General features: G+C 37.6%; 2 protein-coding genes across 4 annotated transcripts; one reads left to right on the forward strand and one right to left on the reverse strand.

The window, feature by feature from the left end:
* The first annotated feature begins 130 nt into the window (after positions 1 to 130).
* LOC120775333 (N-glycosylase/DNA lyase) lies at positions 131 to 1,859 on the forward strand. The gene is made up of 4 exons (XM_040105474.1): positions 131 to 435; positions 492 to 836; positions 1,089 to 1,206; positions 1,271 to 1,859. Exons 1-4 carry the CDS (start codon positions 350 to 352, stop codon positions 1,754 to 1,756), a joined length of 1,035 nt encoding a protein of 344 aa, XP_039961408.1. The 5' UTR covers positions 131 to 349; the 3' UTR covers positions 1,757 to 1,859.
* LOC120775331 (period circadian protein) lies at positions 1,805 to 24,015 on the reverse strand. 3 transcript variants are annotated; one of them, XR_005705317.1, is made up of 14 exons: positions 23,662 to 24,015; positions 14,998 to 15,264; positions 10,089 to 10,172; positions 9,773 to 9,933; positions 9,559 to 9,675; positions 8,341 to 8,432; positions 6,252 to 6,675; positions 5,821 to 6,177; positions 4,418 to 5,760; positions 4,222 to 4,350; positions 4,064 to 4,162; positions 2,493 to 2,636; positions 2,127 to 2,326; positions 1,809 to 2,058 (listed from the first exon to the last, which is right to left on the reverse strand). XR_005705317.1 is itself a non-coding variant. In XM_040105473.1 (13 exons), exons 2-13 carry the CDS (start codon positions 15,087 to 15,089, stop codon positions 2,261 to 2,263), a joined length of 3,108 nt encoding a protein of 1,035 aa, XP_039961407.1. In that variant the 5' UTR covers positions 15,090 to 15,264; positions 23,691 to 24,015; the 3' UTR covers positions 1,805 to 2,260. The 3 variants fall into 3 exon arrangements, 1 of the variants encoding a protein (XP_039961407.1); XM_040105473.1 differs by having other exon boundaries at positions 1,805 to 2,326; positions 23,691 to 24,015; XR_005705318.1 differs by lacking the exon at positions 23,662 to 24,015 and having other exon boundaries at positions 2,493 to 2,633; positions 14,998 to 15,089.
* Between the last annotated feature and the right edge of the window lie 2,580 nt (positions 24,016 to 26,595).

The raw sequence follows: 26,595 nt of genomic DNA on the forward strand, positions 1-26,595 counted from the left end.
AACAGCTGTCAAAAGTGATTGACAAGTCAGAATCGTCAATCATTTGCAACAAGCATGTATTAATAAACATCGTAAAGGATTTAATAAATAACCAAGAGAAGTATGTAATACCAGTACAAAATGTGTATTATATTTGACATCCATAATTAAAAAATTTCTGAACCACATGGTTTATCCAGTTAGTTGCGCGAAAGACCAATAAGATAAAATATTTATTTGAACGTTTCCCAACACCGTTTCGTAAACTTGATATAAATCCCGCTCAGCTGTTCTTTGCAAGGCGTATAAACAAATCTTTTAATTCAAATTTAAATGCAAAGCAAAAAGTAATATCAAAAACTATTTTAAAATGGTTCTTTGTTTTGCTGGCGAAATAGCAATACCAGCCAAATTGCTTAATCTGGAGGTTACTCTAGTTGGAGGGCAGAGTTTCCGGTGAGATTGCTTATTAATGACCTTTAATATTTTAACCATCTATGCGTCCTTTATAGCTGGAGGAAACTCAATTTGATTGATACCAAATCGCCATTATTCCAAGGAGTAGCTTACAATGCATATTGGCAGTTAAGTCAAACAGATTCCGCTATTTCATATAAAGTCTTTCCAGCACCGGATGTGCCTAATACAAATACACACAAAGCGGAGTATTATCGAGAATTGTTGCAACGTTACTTCCGCCTTAATTTCGATTTAAATAAAAATATGGATAAGTGGCGCACGGCACACAATCACTTTGATACCATAACGCCACATATTAAAGCTGTGCGTGTGCTGGATCAAGAACCACTCGAAAATATATTATCATTCATATGCAGCCAAAACAATCACATTAAAAGGTGAGAAGCTATTGTACTTTTAAATAGTGCATCCAATGCGTACTCAAAGCAAAGGTGTTTTTTAATGCAACTTATATTTTTAAAAGTAGAAGTAGTTGTATTTTTTAATATTTATTTGTTTGTATTTCCAAAACTACTGTAAAAATTCATAGAATATCTTATCGAGGAATTGATGTTATAATTTAAATCTAATTTAGTCAATTTCTTTGTACTAAAAAATTCTTTCATGATTTTTTACCGCTCTCATTTAAGAATTTCTGCAATGATTGATTGGTTTTGCTCAAAATATGGTCAAAGCATTGGACATTTTAATGAAAGAGAAGAGTTTACTTTTCCCAAGCTCTCAGCTTTAAAGGAAAATCAGAAGGAGGTATGATTTTCATATTGTATATCATAATTATGTACCAAAAAACAATCTTTAATTCTTTTTTTAGTTAGAAGTCAATTTGCGCGAAGCCAAATTCGGCTATCGTGCTAAATTTATCGCGCAGACTGTAGCTAAAATTCTAGAGTTTGGCGGTGAATCGTGGTTTACAAAGTTGCGTGAGATGTCCTACGCTGATGCACGGCAAGAACTTGTGCGCTTACCTGGTATCGGTTACAAAGTGGCCGATTGCATTTGTCTCATGTCGTTGGGTCACTTAGAGGCAGTGCCAATTGATACTCACATTTATAAAGTTGCGCAAACTGTTTATATGCCCGAACAATTGGCGACGGTGAAAACCGTCACGCCGCGCATTTATGAAGAAATCGCAAATCACTTACGTAACATTTACGGTCCGTATGCGGGTTGGGCGCAAGCTGTGCTTTTTTGTGCCGATTTGCAACAATTTCAAACAACAAAGGAGTCAGCTAAAAAACCCACTGATAAGGAGAAATCGGAGAGTGGTAGCGCTAAGCCGAAAAAGAAACGAAAATGAAAAACTATATGTTGCATATAAGTAAGTTCTTGGTTTTTTTTTCTTTTCTAAATAAATATATTCTGTCTTTATTGTATTTCACTTTGTTGCGTAACAGAGTAAACTTCCTTAGTTTTTTTAAATTTAATTTAATTCTGCATATGTATATTCTTATGTACATAAACAATTTCTATAATGAAAACTACGTCCGTTAAAAAAAATGGGGGTTCATAACCATAGCGTCGTCACAACTGTTACGTAGCGAATCGCAAATTATGATTTTCAGCATTTAATTGTATGCCAGCGACAATACTTGCGCTAATCTGAAATTCAGAATAAGTTGAATTCTGCCTTAAAAATATTCCAATGTGATTTTGTACGCTTGACTCACACTTCTTCGTATCGTAAGTTGTGCCAAAGTGGACTTGTGTGGGAATAGTTTGTAAATAAAATTGCCGCTTACTGATCGTCACGTTGCCACAAAACTTGCCATCACGTTGATGAGCAACTCACGTGTACTTGTACTTAACCATCACCATGTAATGTTTGGTCTTCTTCTGCATTGTCCATTGATTTAGAGTCGGTTTGTACCTGGAAGAAAGAGGTTAACTTTGCTTTAACGGAAAATAATGATGACTCAAGTAAATTCTTAAGATTTATTTTTCATGTTTTGTTTAGTTTAGATAGGACTGTCAACTCGGCAGAACTCTGCCACTACAACAATAAGGCAGAATGTCCTTCTCTTTCGTAAACATACCTTATATTTTCGATGTTTTCCGTCCTTATCGTTTTCTTGTGGACTGTCTGATCCGTCGGTGGTTTTTATAAAAGAGGAGTAAAAAGATGAGAAGCTGGAACCATCCATATCATCACTGTTGGCATTGCTATCCGTGTTTGGCTGCTAAAATATAAAATTATAATTTTTTATATATTAAAAAGACATAATTATTACTGAATTTCTAAACGATTCGACTTATTATTGGACAATGAGGGAAAGTAGCAGTTTATGCTATTACAACCACAACAAAATTAGGTGACTAATTTTCTCCCGTGTCTTCTGTGGACTGGACGTCATGTATTTAACCAAAAATGTTGACATTTTTTAGCTTATACAAAGACTTACCGATCTAAACCGTGTTCGATCTTCGAAATAACAGCCCTTGGCCGCATAAAATCCGGGTCAATTCTGGTAACGTAGAACCCGTTGTTGCAGACGAAGAGTTCGAGTTGCTGCGAGAAACAAGAGTGACCATTGCGGAGCTTTGTTCTGGATACTGTAGCAAGTTAAGCTCTTACTTGTTCAGAATATGCTCTGACATATGAAACATATGTCAGCGTGCAATGAGTCCCGGCATGACACAAGCCAAGACTTTGCATGCCCTGCTAACCCTATACAACTGACACCTTTCTTCCTTTGGTCCGACCCCGTCGAAACAGCACTTTTCCTGAGCTTACCGTTGGATGACGTCGATGACAACTTATCTAATCCTTACCATTTCAACGGGGATTAGGTACCCGTTCCAACAACAACGAAAACAAGAGTCTCAATCTCTTTATTACAGGTTACGACTAAGAACAGAATGTCCACGACTCCAAAAGTAGGTGGTTAATTTTTCCTAGCATCTTCTCTGCATTATACGACACGTATTAAACCAAAAAATCCCGACAGTCTTTATTCCTTTTTTATATGTGGTATAAAATTGAGAACAGCAGGTCCACAATCCCTAACAATCACATTGTTAAACGGCAATATTTCTGCAGGCGAACGGTTAAGTGACTATGTTTACGTAACACCCATAAGACCACCTCTCCGAATATCATACTTCGGACAGTGACCGAATATGTACCCTTTTTTTTTGTAATCCCGACAAAGATTTCTCGCTCCTTGTTGAAGAAAAATAAGAAAAATCGTTCGGCTTTGTCTACCATGTTCACCGAAAAAAGACCGCATATTTGCTTCAGGCAGACTCAGTTCAAAGTAACATAATATCAAGAGTGGCTTGGTAAAATCTACTGAGATTAAAAGACCACGTCATTTGATAACATCAACACTATTCACCTTCGACAACTCTCGTGAAAAACATAGTGCGAGCCAAAATAACAACAATTACTTTTTTCCAGATTACTCCCAAGATCAGTATTAGTATAGTAATGGGTTAAACATGGTTACCTAAAATTTTTCTGTGGGACTACAAACATTTCCCGGTTTTCTCTATTTTGACATAATAGCTTACCTCAAGGCTTGCCTTGAAATAGAATATGAACTAAAGATTTGGTTTAAGCAACTCATCTAAATGTCTACTTAAGCTAAATAATTAACTTACGCACCTTCAGATCATTTGGATTGAGTTGATCCGACACATAATCGCCAATAACCGATGGAATGGGAGAGTCAGCAATACCCTTTTTCGATGAATCCGAAGGCGCCTTCGTATAAAAGTAAATAATAATTTTCCCTACTGTACTTTTAAAACGTATAACCTTACCATATTTGAGCCGGGTTCGGCTTTCACCGAAGTCGCTTGCGATGACGGACGTTGCAATTGCGCAGGTGTGATCGAGTGGAAGGCGCCCTGAGTCTTCGTTGGCGTCGGCGCCAGCATACATGGTTGATTCTGATTGTGATAATAAAATTTAAGAATAAATTGCCAACCCTGAAATATATGTTGCATATGTACTAACCGTTTTGAATGCGCTCGCGCTGTTGCCCTGTTCGGACAAAGCCAAAGAGTTGGCCATATTTGAGAACGACATGGGTTGGTACATCATGGCTGTCGCCGGATGCGTGTAGAAGAGCGAGGGGTGTGGGTACATAACGCCAGTCATATATTGCAGCGGCAGAGCTTGTGCCGATGTGCTCGGCATGTCGGCCAAGTTGGGTTTGACTTGCGCCTGTGTTGCGGCAGCGGCAGCAGCTGCTGCGGTCGCCGGTATATAGTAGAATGTCGGGAAGATGCTGTGTTGCGGCGTGAACCCGCTTTGCGCCACCGTCTGCGATGTGTGCGAGGTGTTGATGCCAACCGAGAACGGTGGCCAAAGATTGACGTTGCGTGTGCAGGAAAGACCGGCTGCAGCATACGAACCGGCAAACGATGTTTCGCCCAGTGTCGTTTGTAGCGTGCCGTACGCTTTGCTAGTCGAATTGGTCGCCATATTGTGGTGATCCACGTAATCACGTTGCGCATCCATAACATTGGTATGCGAATGCTTCGGTTTGTTGGCATCTCCTTCCCATGAATGTGAACCGCCGCGCTTAAGACCATGCCCCGGCCCACTATACTCCATCACCTTTTCGGTTGCCTTCTTACTCTTCTCGCCGCAACGACCGCGTGCCTCGCGATGCTTCTTCAACATGAATTTCTCCATTTCGTCGTTGTGTTTATTTAATAGTGATTCGGTTAACGTGACTAGCTGTGCACTGCCCGATGACGTGCCAGTACCGGCATTGCTGGTGTTAGTAATGCTACTCATGTGTATGTGGCTGCCGGATGTAAAATTTCCCGAGGACCCACTGCCACCGCTGCCCTCGAAACACTGCACCGGACTGAGCGTATTCCGTGCATCAGCCGAAATACTGTAAGACTGTTCGTTCTTCATTGGGTCGACCTCGACGGGCGCGGTAACAGGCTTGCTGTTAAAAAAACGCTGCAAATTCTCATTATAATTGAGTTGATTGTAGCTGGGCGGCGTTTCCGTCGAACTTTTGCTATCGTAATAATCATGGTGTGGCGATATTTCGCCCAACATCACCGAATCTCGTTCGGATACTGTCAACTCGTTTTCATGTGGTAGCTCGAGCTTTAGATCTGTGCGCGTCACTTCGTCCATTAGAGTTTCCATGAATGAAGCTAACGCTTGACAACGTCGCGATACCTCTTGCTTTACAGTGTCCGAAGGTCGCGATATCGACTCCTCCAGTAGTTTGAGTATCTCGTCTTTTATGCGCATATTCCGACTACGTACTTCGTCGGAAAGCTTTGGCTTATTTGCAGGTGCCGAATCAAAAACATTACAGTGTTTCGGACCTATAATTCAAAGAAAACTTTTATTTTCAACGTTCGGCGCCTACTTTTCTTAAAACGTACCTTGAAACACTCTATGATGTCCTATAACGAATTCCAGTTTACGTGACCACGGATTGACAAAGCTTGTCCACTCTGTTTCCAACAGAATATAGCAGCCGTTCTGTATCAAAAAACGATACGGTTTGCTACAAAATGAAGCGCCCGCTGTTTGTCCTTTCTTCATAACTGTTTCATAGATCTCCTTCAATACCATTAGATCTTCTGGATGATAAAAGTCAAATATTGAACGTCCAATAAGATCTTGTGGTAAGTAGCCCAATGTGGAGACGGCGGCGCTGTCCACATGCGAGATTAAACCCGTCGCTGTGTGACGTATGGAGAATTTAGGGCTTTTGTGCGAGAGTATCTCATCTGGCACTGCAAGAGAATTTCCCAAAAAATACGCTGAAGCAAATGAGCCAACAAATATTAAGTTAAACATTTATACATACCTATATAAGAGCTCTTGATAGGCGTGGCGCATATGACTAGCAACATATTCGTACCGTTCGATACGAGATTGTTGTCGGGACGCGCCTCTTCGGGTGCTTCGCGGAATGTCAGTCCCAAACGGAAGGGTTCATAACTCACCGGACGTCCAATAACGCCATAGCCACCGGATTTTAAGCCACGATAACGACGTAACATCACACAGAAGGTGCTGCGTGCATCTTTCGGTGCGCTGTTGCGCGACTCTGCAATTGGTATGCCGGTTGTTATTTGACTGGCAAAAGTGGCGCGATCCTTGGGGTGTACGAAATCTATGAACGAACGCCCTAGCCACATATCGCGTGGAAAACCAAGCACATCGGTAATGCTGGGTGTTGTGAAGAGCACTATGCCATCATGCATCGATATTACACAGCAGAAGCTCTCCTATCGTAAGAAGGATTTAGGAAATATTAGTTTTAGAGTTGATTGTAGAAAGCGCTAACTAAACAGGGGTTCAAAGTGAGTTTTAGTGGTGTATTTTTTCTTGCACTAATTTCACAAGCTCTAGCAGAATGCTGAGGTACTCTGACGAGTGAAATCCTTAAACATTTTAGAAGTTTGTACAGTCTACTATTACAGGTACAAATTTAGAATGTGTCCTACAAGTATAATGGGGTCCTTTGCAGTGTATTCAAATATCATTCATCAGATGTTCTTAAGTTACTTCAAGTAAAATACATATCTAAATCGCTCCGACTTGATCCACATAATTATTTAACGATTCCACATGACAGGTTTTTGAAAAATCTGTCTGTCTGTCCGTTTGTATATGAGATATCGATCTGCAATTTTTATAAAGTTCTTTTCTCCCTAAGAAACTGCTCATTTGGCGGACCCGTCGATATCGAACCATTATGGGATACAGCTGTCATACAACCTGATCGATGAAACTCAATTCCTTGTATGGAATACTTTTTTATTTGACCAGATATCTTCATGAAGTTGGCATGGATTATTTTCCAAGGTAACAATATAATCTTCGAACAAATTTTTTAGAGCGGACTTTTATAACACATACAAGGTGTGTTCCAAAGTAAACAGGAACATTTTTCATCTATATGCCGACTGATGCGTTAGAATCTGCTATCTTTATCGATTGTCCAGTGAGAATTTCATGACATTTCATTGATTGGAAGTGAAGTTATTTCGTTTTAAGTGTCAGCATATTTGTGTTATCGGTGCGAAAATGAGCTTCGAACAAAGAGCCAACATTAAATTTTGTTTTAAAATTGGTAAAACTTTTACCGAAACATTTCAATTGATGAAACAAGTTTATGGCGATGATTGCCGATCCCGTAGCAGAGTGCACGAGTGGTTTCAACGTTTTCAAAGTGGTCCTGAGGACATAAATGACGATCAACATGTGGGCCAATCAAAATCCGTGATCACCGGGAATTTCATCGAAACTGTGCGTGAATTCATCAAAAATCAGCCGAAATCATCATTGAAATTCGTGGAAATGGAATTGAATATCTCCAAAACATCGATTTATCGCATTTTGACCGAACATTTGGGCTTACGAAAGGAAAAATCACGATTTAGCCATTAACCACTCCCCGTATTCACCTGATATGGCACCGTGCGACTTCTTCCTTTTCGGAAAAATGCATTTTCCCATGAAAGAAAAGCGTTATGCAGACGTAGACTATTCACAAGGCTTGCACCGGCATTCTGGCGGCCATACCGGCCAACGAGCTAAAACTCTCGGTCGTCATGCTTTTGGACCAGGCAAAAAGCTGTATTGAAGCAGAAGGAGACTAATTTGAATAAAATAAATTGATTTTGCCGAAAAAACCATTTGTTAAGTTTTTTTTTTAAGTCCTGTTTACTTTGGAACGAACCTTGTAGCTTTTATATAAACTGATCGGTATGGTAAAATTTCCAAACAAATTGTTTAGGTGCTATCATAAAGCTGCCATTTCAACTGACCGATCAAAATCAAGATAAAGATCTTTTTTATTTCCTTAAAGTTTTTCTTGTTTTAATTCATCGTTTCCATCAAAATTATTTAATTTATGGACTCACTTAAGTATAATTCTAAATTCTTACCTCCTTAAGTTTTTCCGCCTTGCCAGAGCTTTCCAATTTCCCTGGTGCCGATTCGCAGGTTCTCTCCGATTTTCCACCTTGCTGTGTGGTAGCTGAAAATAAAAAAGAAAATTGAAATCAGAATTAGATAATTTTATATTCAAGAAAACTAGTCTTATAGAATAAGTTAGTAAACTGGATTAATTATTTTGAATAATATATTCGCATTACTAAGGATTCTTTAAGAAGCTGATTCTTCGAAGACTTACAATAATCACTTATTTTGCTATTTACTATATGGTAGGGCGTATTCTGTTAATCCATGCCACTTAAGGCATTGTTGTACTTCTGGGTTCACCTATATATATATTTTCTCGTAGTTCCTAGGTGGAACATAGGGCTCGTTCATCTAGGGTTATCAATTATATTGATTTCTAATCTGTTATGTCTTAAGAGTGTAGCCCCAGGCGATATTTTATGAAAACTTTCCTGGTTATATCTTTGTTTCCATAACTACTTTCTAATACTTGTACATCGGATTATCCATATGTATATAAGTCTCGGCTATAGAAGAAGAAATAAGTCTGGGAAATCTTTACTAAAAACTCCTCGACAGAATTTCTTGTGTGATTAACATCTTTAAGACTCCTTTGAAATACTTTATTAATAGACAACATTTTTCCTGTCACAACTAAGACATCGTCCAGTCGGCTTTTCAACTCGCTAAGTTGTAATTGAGTATGATTAAATAGCCCGCTAATTCGGTATTTGATGAGGCACAACTATTTCGTGAACATAACATAATCTATAAACTTGAAATACACGAGAGAGTTACAGAGAACTTATAATATAGAGAAGGTCCAACTACGGACAAGCGTGTAAACTGTCAAGAGCCATGAGTTTTCTATTAGTGGATTTCACCACTTTTGGCTCGGCAGGAGATAATATACGTTCTCTGAGTGCAATTACTATATGTCAAATGTTTCGACATCTTTCGACTATAAAAGCGATATATTGCCTACAATTGGGCGTATTGATAAATAACTTATCGAAGACACATACCAAAAACTTTAATTCATATTTATGTTATGTATAATATAACAATTTACAATATTCGTCATAGACCTACTAATGTTATATATCTTTAATACCTTAAACACAGAACTGTCACAAAAATGTACTAAGTTTGTTATACACCCAAACATAAATACGAGATCATAATTATTCTAGGGAACTCACTAGATAACGGTGATGGTGTGGGAAATTGCAATGATATCTCCGATTTAGTTTGTTCGGTTGTCTCCTTTTCCAGCAATAATGACGTCTCTTTATTCTCCTTCTGGCGACTGCATTGCGCTACAATTAATAAGCATATTTTTTAATGAATTGCATGCTCTTGTTACTTATATAATAATTTGGTTATTGCGTACGAGATACGAAAGTATCAATTTACCGATTGCCTTGTCACAGCCCAAAGCGATTTGCTCTTCATTTTGTGGCTCACTGGTGTTCGGGACATCGTCCTGATTTTCCAGAATATTCGTTTGTGCTGAACACTTCAACTTCTTCTTCTTGCGTGTCTTATCTTTGACGCGTTTAATGTGCATGTCGCTGCTGCGTTTAGGCCAAACAAATTAATAACGGGCCAAAAGAAACAAAAACAAAAACAGAAGTTTAATTTAATGTATTAAATAACAGTTAGAATTGAATTGACGTCATAATGTATAATGTAGAAGGATTCAGGTCATGCCATGGATTTGGTTACATACCTGCTCGCCTGCGTTGATGGTTTGCCGCCATAGCCGCTGCTGCCCGATGAGTGACTACCGCTTAGACGTGATTTCGAACTGCCGCTGGAAATGAAAGTCAATAATACCAATATTAAATTATTACGCTTTTTGTTGTTGTTAAATATCTGCTTGGTAACAGAATTTTATAATGTAAATCAATCTTACAAGTTATAACTTATATCGGTTGAAAAAGAGGCTCGGCCATACAGAAAGATTTATGGTACATTTTACTGCCGCGAAACTTTTATATCGAGGCATATTTTAAGATCTCGGAAACGCCATTACTTTCAGCCAATAATATACATAGAATATAGGATATACAAGATACAAGACTTCCCATGAAAGGAAAGGTCTCTCTGCTCTCTAATGGTTCACAGCCAGAGTTTTTGAGCTATATACATATATATTTCATATATTTTTGTGAGAGTTATGACGCGTTCTTAATAATTTTAGTTATCTGGCATCATCTGCTCCAAGAATTCCTAGCATTTTCATACTTCAGTTTTCTTGACTTCACGGAATGATTAGATATATTTTGGTCTTAACCTAACCTAACACAAAGCTCATTTTTCGGTTCCAAAAACGGAAACAATTACAGGGAGCTAAATCTGGCGAATATGGTGGCTCGGCGATGACTCTAGTTTAGTGTTTGCTCAAAAAGTCAGCCTCAATCAAGCTAGAATGTGACGGCGCATTCATGGTTTTTGGTATGAATTTAGCATTGTGTTGAATTTATCCATAAAATATGTTGAGATCGTGAGTCGTAGATAATTTCGTCCATCTTGGAACCAGCATTAACACCAACAACAACTTCAGCCTCGAAATCCAACGCAGAATAACTCTTGCCACCAAATGCTACTTCGGACTGAGTAGGCAATTGAGAAGTAGAGTCCTCTCTCGACGAAAAAAAACCAAACTCTATAAGTCACTCATTATTGCCGTCCTGCTATTTGGTGCAGAGGCATGGACGATGACGACATCTGATAAGTCGACGTTACGAGTTTTCGAAAGAAATGTTCTGCTAAGATTTAATGGTCGTTTGCGCATTGGAAACGGCGAATACCGCAGTCGATGGAACGATGAGCTGTACGAAATTAACGATAACATTGACATAGTTCAGCTAATTAAGAGGCAGCGACTACGTCGGCTAGGTAATGTCGTGAGAATGGATGAAAACACTGCAGCACTGAGAGTATTTGACGCAGTACCCGCCGGAGGAAGCAGAAGAAGAGGAAGACCTTCATTACGTTGGAAAGAAAAGGTGGGGAAAGACCTAGCTACACTTAGAATCTACAATTGGCGACACACAGCGAAAAAGGAAGAAGGACTGGCTCGCTTTGTAAACTAGACAATAGCCGTGGTGTCTACGCAAATAAAGACGACGATTACTAAAACTGCATTTGTTGCCTTAAAAGAAAGACTTTGAGTCCTAAATATTTCTAATAAGATCATAGTCACAATCTCTCTGGATAATACTAAAAACTTTGTGTACTTTCTGAAAAGTCCAAAAAAGCTTTTCAGAAATTATGGAGCTTTCTCTTCAAACTATTAAAGAATGAGTTTTCTCTCTGTAAATAATATACCAAAACTATTTTTAAGCATTTTATGACTTTTCTTCTGAGATAAAGTAAATCCTGATCATAAAATTAGCAACAACGTTGAGTATATATACGTATATACATACAATACATAGTGATGCACTTTAAACCGAGTATGTGCCCATGCCGGTGTTCAACCACTCGTGTTCGCTATTTTGAAATCTCTCTCACCTATTTGCATTGTGAAGCAGAAAACCACTCAATTGCGCTAACCGAGCGCGAGTCACAATATGTATGAGCACTCATTGAATGCAAACAGTCAGTAGCGGTCACGTTTATTGGTACATGTTTCTGGTTTTATTTAAAACTAACGACTTGCTTTTAGTTAGAACATTCATTGTTTTTATAGTTGGATTCGCCGTAAACTAATGCGGTGGAAAACACTTGCAACACTCATTTATTGTTGTTTTGTGCACTTTGTCGTAGGTTTTGCATTGGCTTACGGATTTGTGGTTATACAATAATATTTATGGAACAAAATGTGCTCCGGTCGTTAGTCATAGCTAATTACAAAACAACAAACGTTTTAAGTAGTGCAAATAAATGTGATATTGCTTGCAATTGTACTGGTTCTATTCTCAGAGAAACATGCATTGTGAGAGAGTTGGGTGATAACAAATACTAGGGTATTTGAAAAAAATTAAAATGTTATGACATGCCATGCTCTGAAAACAATAGTATCCCCCTGGTCTCAAAAGAAGAGAGTATGTGGATGTCAGATAACAGAGTTATCTATCTTTATTTTCATCTTTATTTGCAGCATTAAATGCTTTATGCCAGTTGTTTGTTCGATATACCACTCATCAATAGTTGTCGAATCGAAAACAGTTCAAACTTTAAAAGATTTCGAAGAAAGTGTGAAGATCTGCATTGCGTTTCCATATTCGGGATGACACAGTAAATAAAGTAGTACCAGATACTATACTATACTGTACCCATGATTTGAAATGAACTGTGAATCACCATTGGCGTTAACTGAAAAAATCGAGCCAAACGCAAATGTTCTGAGTTCTGATGCTACACCTAAATCTCATCATCATGTGATGCCTCAAAGAAGGAATGATAATGATAATTACCTTGAATGTGATCTACAAACGACAAAAGCATTCAGCAAATATGATTTAAAAGATCCTTTTATAGTTTATAGACTAACAAAGACTACTAGAACCTGGGGTTTAACAAGTTTTGAGCCATCGCCTGGCATATAGTTTTGCCGGTCTGCTACTACCATGCTTAGGATGCGTTGCGAGTGGGTAACGCTATATGTCATTTGAAAGATAAGATTTTGTACTGAAAAATTTCTTCAACTATTTTCTGATAACTTAACTCAGTATTTTTAAGCACGCGTCATTGATGGAGACCACTAAAGTTAAATTACGCCATATTTTGCAGTTTTTTTTTCTATGAAGGGGACAACGAAGGCTAACCAGCTTAAATGTGAATAGTGTTTATGGTCCTGGTACTGTAACTGTCATCCACACGCAATTTTAGTCGATTCGGTTGCGGTAATTTTCATGTCAAAGATGCACCACGCTCTGGAAGGCCAATCGTTAATCAGGCTACACGATCGATCTACTATTATGAGCAAACAATAGTAAGACCTTGTAATTTAAAAATTCTTAATTTATTTTTCAAAATCTATGTCGTCCCCCTCAAAGTAATCCCCTTGGTATCCAATAAACTTGTGCCAACATTTTTTCCAATCCTCGAAACAGTTGTTAGAGTCAATTTTCGGAATAGCCTTCAATGCTCGTAGCTATCCACGTTTAATACATTCAAATGGTTCAAAACAAATTCCCTGAAGCGGTCGTTTGAGTTTGCTGAATTGCCAGAAGTCACACGGAGCTAAATCAGCAAACACCGGTGGTTGCGGCACGATATTGGTTGAAAATTTGGCGAAAAACTTACGAAGGATCAATGTGACGGTGCATTATTGTGGTGCAAAAACCATGAGTTATCGGTCCATAATTCCGACCTCTTTTTACGAATTGCTTCGCGCAAATGACGCATAATACTCAAATAATAATCATTATTGACATTTTGGCCAGTCGGAAGAAATTCGGAGTGCCCACCACCCACCAACCTCGATAATCGAAGAAAACTGTTAATATAACCTTGATTATACGTGGTTTTTTCGGCTTCGGCTGACCTTTGCCACGATATTCGGCCGATTGATCGTCTGTGTCCGGGTCGTAAGCAAAAATCCAAGACTCATCGCCAGTAATAATACCTTTCATGAAATCCTGGTAGTCGAAAAGCATTGTTTCACAGACGTTAACGCGACGCTGTTTTCCGAAAAAATTGAGTGATTTTGGATTAAATTTTGCTTTTACTTTTCTTATGCCCAAATGATCTTTCAAAATGGTGTTTACTAATCCTTCCGATATTCCAACGATGCCAGTAAGATCTCTGACTGCACAGTTTTCATTGACAGTCAGGAAATTCACATCGATAGTGTCTCGGTAGCAGGTGCGGAGCTTATACTTCCCCTATTCCATAGTTTGGACCTTGCACGAAGTGTTTACACTCTGTTTCTGTCTGTTCTATAACAAATGATTTTATTGGTGAAAAATTCGCCTCAAGAGAAGCTTGTGAAAATCGACCGTTCTATTTTTTTCGTCAATAGGCACGAGATTTTTATGAAATTACCTTGAAAATTGTGCTTTCTACTAAATCCTACGAGTATATTACTTTAATGACTACATGAATTTTTGCTTTTTGTTTGCAAAAATATCCACCGAGGTTTGCCATTGCCGAAAAGAATAGTTTGTATAATTTTGATCTTATCATGATCCTAAGGATTTTTGCTTACTCTACTTTTTCTTAATAATATAAACATTTTTTTCTACGGGTTACAAAAATTCATTCTTTATTACCTTAATTCTCTAGAATAGTGTCCTAAATTCTTAAGTTGATCCGAGTAATAGTTTCGGATATACAGTTTAAAGAACTTGTGCGCTCGAGGCTAGCTGGATAAGTGGACCGTCTTTAAACGCGTTTTTCTCGAAACTGTGTTTTTGAAGTCGGTTGGCATGAATTCTCGAGAACTACGCAACCGATTTTCATGAAGTTTTGCACAGGTCTTTGGGATACAATTCTTAAAGACTTGAACGAAGGATTTTTTTCGATTACAACTTTTTAAAAGAAATGTCACCAAATTTTCACTGAAGTTTTGTTAAAAAAGGCTCTTTTTTAGTCGAGGAAACCCATGTAACCCCTTAATAGTTTCAAGCCTTAGAAATTATTCTAAAAACAAAGTACAAAATAATATTTTTTTCGTTCAATCTTACCTGCGTTGCGACTGCGAGTTGCTGCAGCTGTTGGAATAAGCGGAGTCCGACACCTTTGTGTTGTGTGTAGATTCCGTTGATTCGCCCTCCATTTTTAATCCGGTGTTTTTAACCCGTTCTTATACTTATTTCAAAATTGTTTTTGTATAAAAAGTATTTTTACGAAAATTCACTACACTTTCTTTGGCATAAAAACTATGCCTTAGTACTTTTTAAAATAATATTTGTACTAAAATATATTTTGTTCCATAAACTATCTTATTGAAACTACAAAAATAAAAAATTTAATTATTTAATCAATATTTTTGGGTGAAACATACACTTTATAACTTTTTGGAGTTTTATTAAAATAATTTTTCAGTATTTTTTAGTTTGTGATATTATTAAAAATGCATAAAAAATAGTTTCAGCTGCTTTTAATATTTTTTTAAATTATTTTCATTCCGTTTTGGTTTCATTTATATTTTTCTCTTCAAAATTTTAATCATTTTTTACAGTTATTAAATATTTTTATCAATTATTCACCACATTTTTTTATGAAATATTATTAATATCAAAAATATTTATCACTTGTTGTGAGATCGAAATTGTTTCGCGCCGTTATCCTCTTAATCCTTACAATGCTGTGCGACGTTATTCCTACGACTGAGCCTCCAAAGTCGCTACAATTTGTTTTATTCGCAAATGTGTTATCGCACAATCACGTTTCACCGCCATCGCCAACATCAATGCCAATCGGCACCACACCAACGGCACCTTTCTTCGTGGTATGTGCCGCGTGTGATGTGGCCGGCACCAAACGCTCGAGCGTCAGCAGTGCAGCAGGGGGCCTCAAAGCAGGCAGCTCATCACACATGTCTGCACGTTCTTCGGTCGCGTTGGTTTAGCTTTTGCACATGAACTTTCTCTCGTTGGCGCTCTCTCAACGCCGGACGGCGTGTCCAGCAATGCGCGCTGCCAACACCAACGCCGACATACACGCGCACGAAGGTGTATACTCGTGTTCGGCAACGGTTTCGAAGTGAGGTTAGGGTTGCTGCTGTTCAAACTATTTATAGATCAATCGGCAAGCGTAGGGCATTGAAAGTCTTGCTTTTACCTTCGTGCGAGCATTGATAATATTTATAACCAGCATGTCTATGCTTAAAGTTTGCCAGCTTCTCGCATAGGGATACACATTGAATTGTGGGCCGCCTGAATACATACATACATACATACTTACATACAAATGTGGATGCCTGTATATGGCTGTTTAAAAGTAAACATGTGGGTGCACGCTTTAGGGGGTGTGTTCGGTTTATTTCAGTTTGCCTGTATGGTTTCAGGCAGGTTGTTAGATTGTATAAGTAATTGAGAGTGCTTCTCGCAAAGCAAAACTTTGTTGCTCGACTTACTTTTGCGGCTTTTACTATTTCCTATTCTGGCAACATGCAGTATACTTTTGAAAGGAAAACTTTGTATTGTCTATTTTCCGAGCTATTCAATAACAGTAAATGTTTCTCATTGCAAGCTTGGTTAGCTTGCTAAACTTAAAGTTGAAGGGCAGAATATATTCGAATTGTTATTGCTTCAAAATAGATTTCACTTTACATATTTAAAAATCTATTTAGTGGAAAAAAGATTTAAAACGGAAGAGAGACTTCAGATCAAAATCTATTTAAGTGAAAAAACGATTTAAAAGGGAAGAGAGACCGCCGGTATTCATTAGATATTTGATCTCACCATTCTACTTTTCGATATGTATCTAGAAATTACTGGGTCCAAGAGGACTTGTTCTAAAAGATATGTGCATGGGTCTTAGATTGAGATCGAAATTGGAAAGTTGACTACCGCACAAAATTCTCCAAGCTTTTCTCGATTACCTGCACCCGATATTTGTAAGGAGGGTCTCTCATCCGAGGCTGTTTTGTCCTTTTCATTGGGGGGAAGTGCTTTTTACGTGGCGGGTCCCAAGCGCACAATCCTAGGGAGGGATGATCCGCCTTCTCACTTTAGCCCGCCTTTAAACGGATGTTTTTTCGTTACCGAAAGGATACTTGGTCTAAGACTGGAAGTCGTGAGCTGCTTGAGCCATGTGTGAAAGAATCGTTTCTGGCCATTCCCGAGTGAATGGTGGCTCCTTCTTCCGCCTTCAGACCAAGTGCGACCTCTTCAATTTACTCCTGTAGAAAATAATTCGGACTGCAGATCTGAATAAGGAAGGTGTAATCTCCTAAAAAAGCGTATAACTGATGAAGCAAATGGGTCTGGAAGTGAATGAGGGCAAGACGAAATATCTCCTGTCATCAAACAACTGTCATTGTCACTGTTGATTCATTGTAAAGTCCTCTCTCGACGAACAAAGACTAAATTCTACAAGTCACTCAACACCCCCGTCCTCCCATATGGTGCAGAGACATGGACGATGGCAACCTCTGATTACGAGTTTTTGAGAGAAAGGTTCTGTAGAAGATCTATGATCATTTGCGCATTGGCAACGACGAATACCGCCGTTAATGGAACGATGAGCTGTACGAGATCTACGACGACATTGACATAGTTCAGCGAATTAAGAGACAGCGGCTACGCTGGCTAGGTCGTCCGAATGGATCCGGCTCTGAGAGTATTCGACGCAGTACCCGCGAGGGACGCAGAGGAAGAGGAAGACCTCTACTCCGTTTGAAAGACCAGGTGGAGAAGGACTTGGCTGCACTTGGAATCTCCAATTAGCGCCAAACAGCGGAAGGGAGGAAAGGCCACAATCGCGTAAGCGGTGTCTACATAAAAAAAAGAAGAAGAAGAAGAAGATGCTTTAACCTAGTGTAATCAGCTCCTAAACCTTTAAAAAAGTTTTTATCGAAAAGCTGTTTTCAGAGAGAAAACTTCTCCGAAACGGCTGAACTGATTGACTTGAAACCTTCATATGACCCTCATCGATTTATTTGTCCGGGAATGATTGAAGGTATACAATTTTGGATGGAAATTTCGATTTTGCAAGCAACTGTTAATAATTAATGTTACACAAAAATCGCTATTTTTGGGAGAAAAACTTAGCTCTTATTCAACTTAGAACCTTGCCACTCCTGGATTGGCCTTGCGATCCGCTACTATTCTCCTGCATATCCAACCCATCTGACCTCACAAGTGATGAACATGATTCACGCATATCTTTTCAAAAGCTTAATTTTGACGTTTCTTGCAAATACAGTTGACTTTGAAAACATATTCCACACATTTTTAAGTCGGCTGCTCAGCACGTTGGGTCACTTGTGGCGCTCGGTGATCGCATTTTGAGCACATATGTACATATATACTATAAATTTATCTGCATATGCAGTCGAAATGTGTACGACGCCATTCTTATTGAGAATTTCGCAGAATTGCAAAAGACCATCACGTTGGCACAAAAGTGTCTACACCTTTCATTGCATCATGAAATACTACTCGCATGTACTATAAACCTAAAAAATGCGGCATTTCATTCTAATAGGAAAAAAAGCCAATGCACTTGCTGCCTCAGTCAACAAAGCGTGCGCGCCTAAAGCATGCATGTTGACACTCGCACCCATTCAGGGATGATTCAAGTTTTCAGGTACGTCGAAATGCCGAAGAAACGTACGTGTGCACGTGCAACCGCATACGCCACGGTGGCAACGCGCCGCTCACATATGCATGTGCTGTGGATGGGTATATTGGCATCCGTTGCTGAACACACAGCAAATGCAATGTGCAAGTGAGCAGCGGCGTTTGAGTGGAATACGTCAGCAATCGCTTGTGGAGTAAGTAATAGTAATCAGTTAAGCGTAAACAACAAAAACTGTTGTGAAATATATTTTGGTAGAAAGATTCCGTTTTCAAAAGTCGGATGCTATATTAAAACAGCTACGGAAAAGGATAAGAGTTGTCACGTTTTCGGTATTTACTCACGCTTTTGGTTCTTTTTTATGGATATTTTAGGCAATTTTGTTTTGTTGTACCACAAATAAAAAAAATCCTAAAAATGCGGTGTCGCTTCCGAATGGATGTAAGTTCGGAGGTTTTCTTAAGAAATTTAAGGATAATTATATAAATGGGATTATAGGAAAGTATATGTAGGTATAGTTTTATACATACAGGGTGGCGCACGAATCGTGTTATTTTTTTATTATTTGGCAGGTTATTTTTTAGATTTTATAAAAATGAATGCTTGGAGTGCTGTAAAAAGGGCTTGGATAGTGTAGCGGTACCATATTTTTCAGTCCGCAATTTCCGCCTTAAGGGAGTTCAGTCGGAATTTTGCCGGTACTCTTCCGAGTAGATGGACCATTATGATGTTGGTAAGCATCCTTGCGGAATCTGGAAGTATTGCAAGAAGACCATTCCATCGAGACCCGTAAGTTTGTGTTCAAAAAACAATCGCGGTTGTTGTATCGTCAGGAGTTTTAACCTATCAGCGCAATCTGGAGTTAGCAGACGGTCATTACAACAGATAATTCATGATGAATTAAACCTGTTTCGGTACTGAGTCCATATAACAGGCCGGTTAAACCCTCTAGATTTGCGCATTCGCATGGAATTTTGCAAAAAAAAAAATGATTGAAATGGCCGAAAAAGACAATAACTCGACAAATTGCCTGTTTGTGCCTGGAGAAACCCATTTTGATCTAAACGGAAGTCAAATTACCGTATATAGAGTCAATTAAATCCAGAAATAATCCACCAGACGGAACTTCACCAAGAACGAGTCCTTGTGTAATGTGTAATTTCATCAAGGTGTATTGTCGGGCCATACTTCTTTGAAAAAAAATAGTGTAACAGGAACTGTCAATGGGCAACGTTATTTAAGGATGTTGAATCAGTTTTTTTACCCTGAAATGCGCCGAAGACTTATTCCCCTCAATAACGTTTGGTTCCAGCCAGAGAAGTTAATATTTACCTTCAAGATGGTGTGAAAGGGATGTCTGGAAGACGGGCTAAAAACTGGACGATGGGCGTGGCACCGCTCACTTTTTGGTGAAATCACGTATTTCGGGAACCGAAATCATTCTTCATATATTCCTATGTAACAGTGCGAAAATGCGCGAAATCGGACTAAAACCACGCCTACTTCCCATATTCACTTTCCAGTAGACAAACGGGATAAAAATTTGCACTAATAATTATTTTAAAATATGCCACCTTGTGACCAAAAATTTCCCAAGTCCAACCAACACTGTTCAAGCCCCCAAATATCGGTAATGTGGACTCCAGTATCTATAGTTGACTTTTGACCGAAAATATCGGTCAATGTATGGGATATTTAATTGATATTTAGAGAGAATCCTTTCCTGACAATAGTTACTCTGTGTATCAAAAATCGTTTGAATCGGGCCAATACTTCCCTGAGTCCTCATATACCTAAAATAAAGATTTTCGTACTTCCGAGCGAAATTTGAGCGAAAACTTGACCCAGCCACCGTATAACTAATGTCAGAATTTTCGAACATCCGGCTGACTACTCCATATGATTGGTGATGGTCTTTGAGGTAGCATAGTGAAACTCAGGGAACATTAATAAAATCGAATCGATACTACTCCAACTTCCTTATAATACATTTATATAATGATTTTCGTTCTTCTAACAAATCTTATGCCAAACATGTCGATCAGTATATGAGCATATATAGTATATGTATGTATCTATATCTATATGTGACCTGGTCTATGAAAAGGGGGCTAACGTGCGAAAACTAGTTTTCTGGGAAAAGCTGTTAAAAATAATCGTCAGTTTCTCGTTATCTCATTAATTGTTCTCCTTTTTTTGACACCTAAGCCCCGTTTTCGTAGACCAGGTCACATATATAGATTTATATATATCTATATAAAATTTCTTGAATTCCGATCCAGCTTAAAATATTTCCCTGGCTTTGGTTAATGAAAGTTGCAGGATGCAAGAGTATAAAATGTTCGGTTGCACTCGAACTTATCCTTACTTGTTTTTATGTATATTTCTACAAGTATATTTAATTGTGAGTTATTTCAGGCTTAGAAATAAATCTCATGTTAAAGGTTATCAAAAGGTCTAAATCCGGGCTCGGGTTAACTTGATCATTTAGGACAATATTCTGAAGATGTTAGAGAATTAAAAAAATACAATTAAAAACAATTTATTTTAAGCCGTGAAACCGATGTAACACCTTGAGATACCCAACCTATGCATGTTATAAAGAATAAAATGAGAATAGGAGAGAAATTAGTAGATGCAATAACACAACTTATGAAAAAGTAAAGGGAGAGAGAAGGAAAAACAGCAGATCGAAGAGCAAAATGATATATTTCAAAGTTCTTGTGGATTTTGAAACTAAAAGAAAAGTAGTAAGTTTGGGTTTGCACTATTATGATTTTCAGGTTAAGGGAATGCGATAAATAGCATGACATCTGAACTGTGGAAATTTTTTAAAATATTTTTTTTTTAGGTTATGTGACGGAAATAGGTTTGGATTATCTGTTGATATTAAACAGTTAATATTCGTATGTGCAATTATCCGGATGTCCGAGTTTAGATATAATATTAGGTTGTCAAAAAAGTCTTGCGGTATTTTCGCTAGTTGGCGTTGAAAGCGCGTAGTTCTAGTTTTATTCGTCGCATCGGGTCATGCTATTCCTTTTTGGAAAGCTCATTTCACGCGCTAACACGAGTTTGATTGATTGTCGTTTTTTTTAAGTCGTTCGTGAGTTATAGCGTCGCAAACATGGAGCAAAATAAAGAGAAAATACGGCATATTTTACAGTACTACTACGATAAAGGCAAAAATGCATCTCAAGCCGCCAATAAAATTTGTGCAGTTTATGGACCCGATACAGTTTTCATTTCCACCGCACAACGATGGTTTCAACGTTTTCGTTCTGGTGTAGAGGTGGTCAAAGATGCGCCACGCTCCGGAAGGCCCGTCGTCGAAAATTGCGATAAATCGCTGAATTGGTCGAAAGAGACCGGCATAGTAGCAGCCGTAGCATTGGTCAAGAGCTGGGCATGAGTCATCAAAAATTCATTTCAATTTCAATAAAAAAAAAAAATTCAATAAAAATACCGCAAGACTTTTTTTTGGATAAGCGCCATCGCTGACTTTTCTAAAGTTCTAACTGTCAATCCGCATTTATCGTGTTATCTAAGTAGAGGTACTTTTTTCAATAGCCATTTTTTGACAGATCACTTGTGAGTGGTGTCAAACTGTCATATTATTTTTGTTCAGTATTTTTTGTCATTTTACCGTGGAAAGACTTAGAAAGACTAACAACGTTTACAAATCATTCAACTTTATCACGAAAAAAAAAAAATATTCTTTCGTCGAATGATAATCAACGTTCCCCATAAAATTTGAAGTTTCTGTGTTTTTACTTCAAAAAAAAGTAGGAAACCTCGAAATGGATCACCCTTTATAAGTGTACAAAGTGCCCTTCCTGGAGCACATAGTACATACACATTAACAAAAGCTACTGTGCTGCTCTGCAGATATAACTATTTCGGCATATTTACATTCCATATTTTTTTTTACTTTAATTTAACCTTATATTCATACAATTTTACACCATTTTCTACAAGCAAAAGTGAGTTTGGGAAAGATTTAGCTTGCCACCTCTCCCCCACGACCAACATACTTACTGAATGGACGGTCTCTAATACCTTAAACACGTTTCGTTTCAAACCATTTCCTGTTACAGGTTTAGAGCAATGAGATTCAAGGTTGTAATTACTTTAATTTATATATTTTTGGTTGTGGCAACACTGTTTTACTCGAATTTCGTTCTACTGTTAAAGTGCATGAATGGCAAATGTAGGCGAAAGCTCGTTGCAAATGTTATTTATACATACATACATATATATAAAAGTATGTATGTATATGTATAAAATAATATTTACACTCATTAAACACATTTGTTTTAAATTGTTTTTATTGCATTACATTTTATGCAATTTTTCTCGCGAGTTTTTGTTGGCACGAACATGCTCTCTGGCAAATCATATTTCACATATCAAATTTCTTTTGTATTTTATATAATATAACACTAAGCAAAAAAAAATTACTTTTTTGCACTTAAATGCGTACTATATAAATAGTGTCTCAAGGGAGGGTTTTTTTAAGGCGTTTTAGAATATTTACATGCATATTTACGGTACTATAAAGATGTGGTGAACATTTTATCATTTTTGTGTATTATATATTTTATATAAATTTTTTTGTATACTTTTTTTAAAATAATTTTTATTTATTTTTAATTTTTTTTAATTTTTTTTAAATTTCTTTAAAATTTTATTAATATTCTATAATTTTATTTTTTCTTTTTAAAGTTTTTTTTAGTATTTTGAGTTTTAAACTTCATTAAAACAACTGCAGAAAATTTTAATTTATATTTTATTTCAGTTTTTTTTGTATACTATTATTAAATACATTTTTAAAGTTTTTGTTATTATTTTTGATATTATTTTTAATATTTCTTTTGATATTAATTTTTTTTTAATATTTTATTCATTTCATTATTATATAATATTATTTTCATTTAATTTCTTTATTATATATTTTAATGTTTTTTAAATATTTTGTGTTTTAAATTTCCAATTCGAAATTAATGTCATTAAAACCACGCTAAAAAAACGCTTGTTGTTGCATTATATAAATTGTTTTGTCGTTGTGCACTTAGAACACACACCTATATGTATATACATACATTTTATTTTTTACTTTTCTCTCACATACATATGTAGATACTCGTATTTATTTGACTACACTTTGTAGCAATCACTAACTGCTAGCGCTTTACTCTTGTAAACAACACTTTAATTTTTTGTTTTTGTTATTTTAATTTTCAATTTCTCATATTTTTCACACCAAGCGAAAAGCAGCAAAAACTAAAAAGTTCTGTGAGAATGCGTTCAATGACATTTAAGTATCGCTCAGTTGTTCATTCTCATTTTGCTGTTAAAATATTTTTATTTTATTGTTTTTAGAAATTTGTTAGCGGTAAACCGTTTTGAAACGCGCCAACAACTTATCCGTAGTGAATTCATAAAAGCACTGAATTGTCTGAAAATGTTTTCATAAAATTTTACTCAAATTGCCGCTCGTTGCGTTGGACAGTGGCAAACAACTGTTGAATGAGCGCTCGTTGAGTGAAAAGTGGCGAGTACACACCTCCATACACGATTGCACTCAACACAAATTGCGAAAATGTGTTTATTCTGATGCGCATGAGTTTTGCAATGCTTCTGTCGCGATTATTAGTAATTTATACTGTTTACCTTTTATTTTACCAGGTGGTGAGTAAAGGGGTGGTAGCTACGAGGGTTGCAATCAATATAATTTGCAGTTTTGAGTTGTTAAAGTTTAGAGGTATTATTCCGCAAAACTGAGAGCATCGTTGTCAAACATGATGTTGTTCCAGAGACCCAACTAAGTGGCCTAGGTCAAGAGACTGACGTTAGCGTGTGGGGTCTGTCTATTGCTCTTGCTCAGAGATCACGTTTTAAATTACTTTTCTAAGTGGTGGAAGGGGTGAGTGTGTCTCGAATCAAATTTCACACTTTTCTAACTAGCCTAGCAACTCTTAACCGGATACAATGTGAAAATTCTGGCGTTAGCTATTATTTTTTACAACTTAAGATGATCTACATACTATCTTCAAAAATTACGCTAGCTTATCCTACTTTGATCCTTTCTTTGTAGTCCCACACTTTGTCTAACCTCTAACCTACCCTCTATTCTACCCCATTCACTCGCGCAGATAGTTTTTCTCGAACATTTTTCTGGATGTTTCTGATAACTTGTTCGTCAATGCTCTGCTCGCTAATAGTTCTTAGTTCGTTGAGACATACATTTTTCCTTAACGCTTAGTATATCTCTCAATCTAAACAATACAGGATTTGTCCGGAAAGTAACAGGACTGAGTCGATTATTGAATCAATCGTTACAATTTTTTAAAAACTTTCAAAATAGGCTCCTTCTGCGTCGATGTAGCGCTGCCAGCACGATTTCCAAGCATTGAAGGCGTCACGGAAGGCATTCTCCGGAATAGCCTTGAGGGCCGAGGTGCATGCTGCTTGGATACCCTCTGTCGTCTTAAAATGTTTCATCGGCTTTTTCAGGCAAGGAAACAAAAAAAGTCCGGGGGGCCACTTCTGGGCTGTAGGGCGGCTGCGGAAGCGTTGGATTGCCTCCCTTGGTTAGGTAACTGTTCACAAGAAAAGCGGTGTGAGCCGGGGCGTTGTCAAACTTGGTGCAACTTCCAATCGGCTGCGATGTCTTGTCAGACCCGATTGACCCCTCGTTTGAGTCTCTTGAGAACTTCCACATAAAACTTGGCGTTCACGGTTTGTCCAGGAGCAACAAATGCATGGTGGACGACACCTTTGATGTTAAAAAAGACAATAAGCACCATTTTCACTTTGGATTTGCTCATTCTTTCGGTTTCAATCAGCGACCTCTTCCCGGCTCTCCAAAAAGGCCTGGTACCATTGAAACACAACACTTCTTGGTAAAGCAACATCTGGGTAAGCCTGCTTAATCATATCAAACGTCTTTGTCGAAGATTTACTGAGTTTCACACAGCATTTAATCGTGTACCTCGGCTTGCAACACTCACAGGTGCTCAGAGACAACCACTCATTCGTTAGCTAGGAGCGACCTCTACCGAATCCAGTCGTTGCGTGCACGCTCCGAAGTACAGTCGCGGCGGTATAAAAGCAGTCCTACTACTTTCCGGACAAACCCTGTATTACCTTGATAAAGGGTTTTGAGATTATTTTGTACTAAATAAGTTTTTTGGGACATTTTTACAATACTTTTATTTTAGTCCCTTTCCGGGCTTGTGTCAATATTATGAGAATCTACACGACATATTGACAATTAACTCTATAGGCACTGCAATAAAGTAGTTTTATTTTAAGTAAATAAATAGATTTTAGAGTGGTGATAAGAAGGCAATACTCTCTTTGTTACATAATTTGTTATCAGCCTTGAGTTGATTTTACCTAACATTATTATAACTATAGATTTAATAACATGAAATAAAACCTGAAAAATAGGCACATCTTTGATGGAGGGTGCTGTTACAGGTTCTATGAAATCGCGATAGAGAACTTTCCAAAGAAATTTTGTGAGGTTTTTAAGGCTCAACTTATTGTAAGGTGTGTGATGAAGAATATATATGAATATGTATATGTATATTATGTAAAAGTATATTTTATGGTATTTTTTATTGGAAATTTAAATCAAGTTCATCGTTTATCGGCAGTTGAGCGAGCTTAATAATGCTAGAAACCTTTCTTAAGAAAGGTACTAGGTATATACAATATAACGTTTTGTATGCTCTAACCCCCAAATCTCAAGAGTAAGCCTCGTACACTCATAACTACAAGTTGTATACATGACTCCCACCACCATAGCACAGCACCGTGCTCTAGAGCTTATCTCCACAACAATATTTTGACGCCAAGCAACCGGTTAAACGATATCTTCGATGTAATTTGTACGCTAAAGTGAGAATTCTAACTTGTGTTTACTTATACATTTGTTACACAAGCTTGCTGATTGACTACGTGCATCCACAACAACTCAAATTGCCAGCGCGCAAGTTACGAGTCCGATAATGCCATACAATGGCGCC

This window comes from Bactrocera tryoni, chromosome 4 (genome assembly GCF_016617805.1).
Source record: "Bactrocera tryoni isolate S06 chromosome 4, CSIRO_BtryS06_freeze2, whole genome shotgun sequence".
In the NCBI taxonomy this organism is placed as follows: domain Eukaryota; kingdom Metazoa; phylum Arthropoda; class Insecta; order Diptera; family Tephritidae; genus Bactrocera; species Bactrocera tryoni.

Excerpts from the sequence above, each read along its gene's own strand:
- LOC120775333 (XM_040105474.1), top strand. The coding sequence starts at position 350 with ATGGTTCTTTGTTTTGCTGGCGAAATAGCAATACCAGCCAAATTGCTT. Across the intron at positions 837-1,088 it reads CAAAACAATCACATTAAAAG|AATTTCTGCAATGATTGATT; the intron begins GTGAGAAGCTAT and ends CTCTCATTTAAG. Across the intron at positions 1,207-1,270 it reads TAAAGGAAAATCAGAAGGAG|TTAGAAGTCAATTTGCGCGA; the intron begins GTATGATTTTCA and ends TTCTTTTTTTAG.
- LOC120775331 (XM_040105473.1), bottom strand. The coding sequence starts at position 15,089 with ATGGAGGGCGAATCAACGGAATCTACACACAACACAAAGGTGTCGGAC. Across the intron at positions 10,173-14,997 it reads AACTCGCAGTCGCAACGCAG|CGGCAGTTCGAAATCACGTC; the intron begins GTAAGATTGAAC and ends TTTCATTTCCAG. Across the intron at positions 6,676-8,340 it reads AGGCGGAAAAACTTAAGGAG|GAGAGCTTCTGCTGTGTAAT; the intron begins GTAAGAATTTAG and ends TTCTTACGATAG.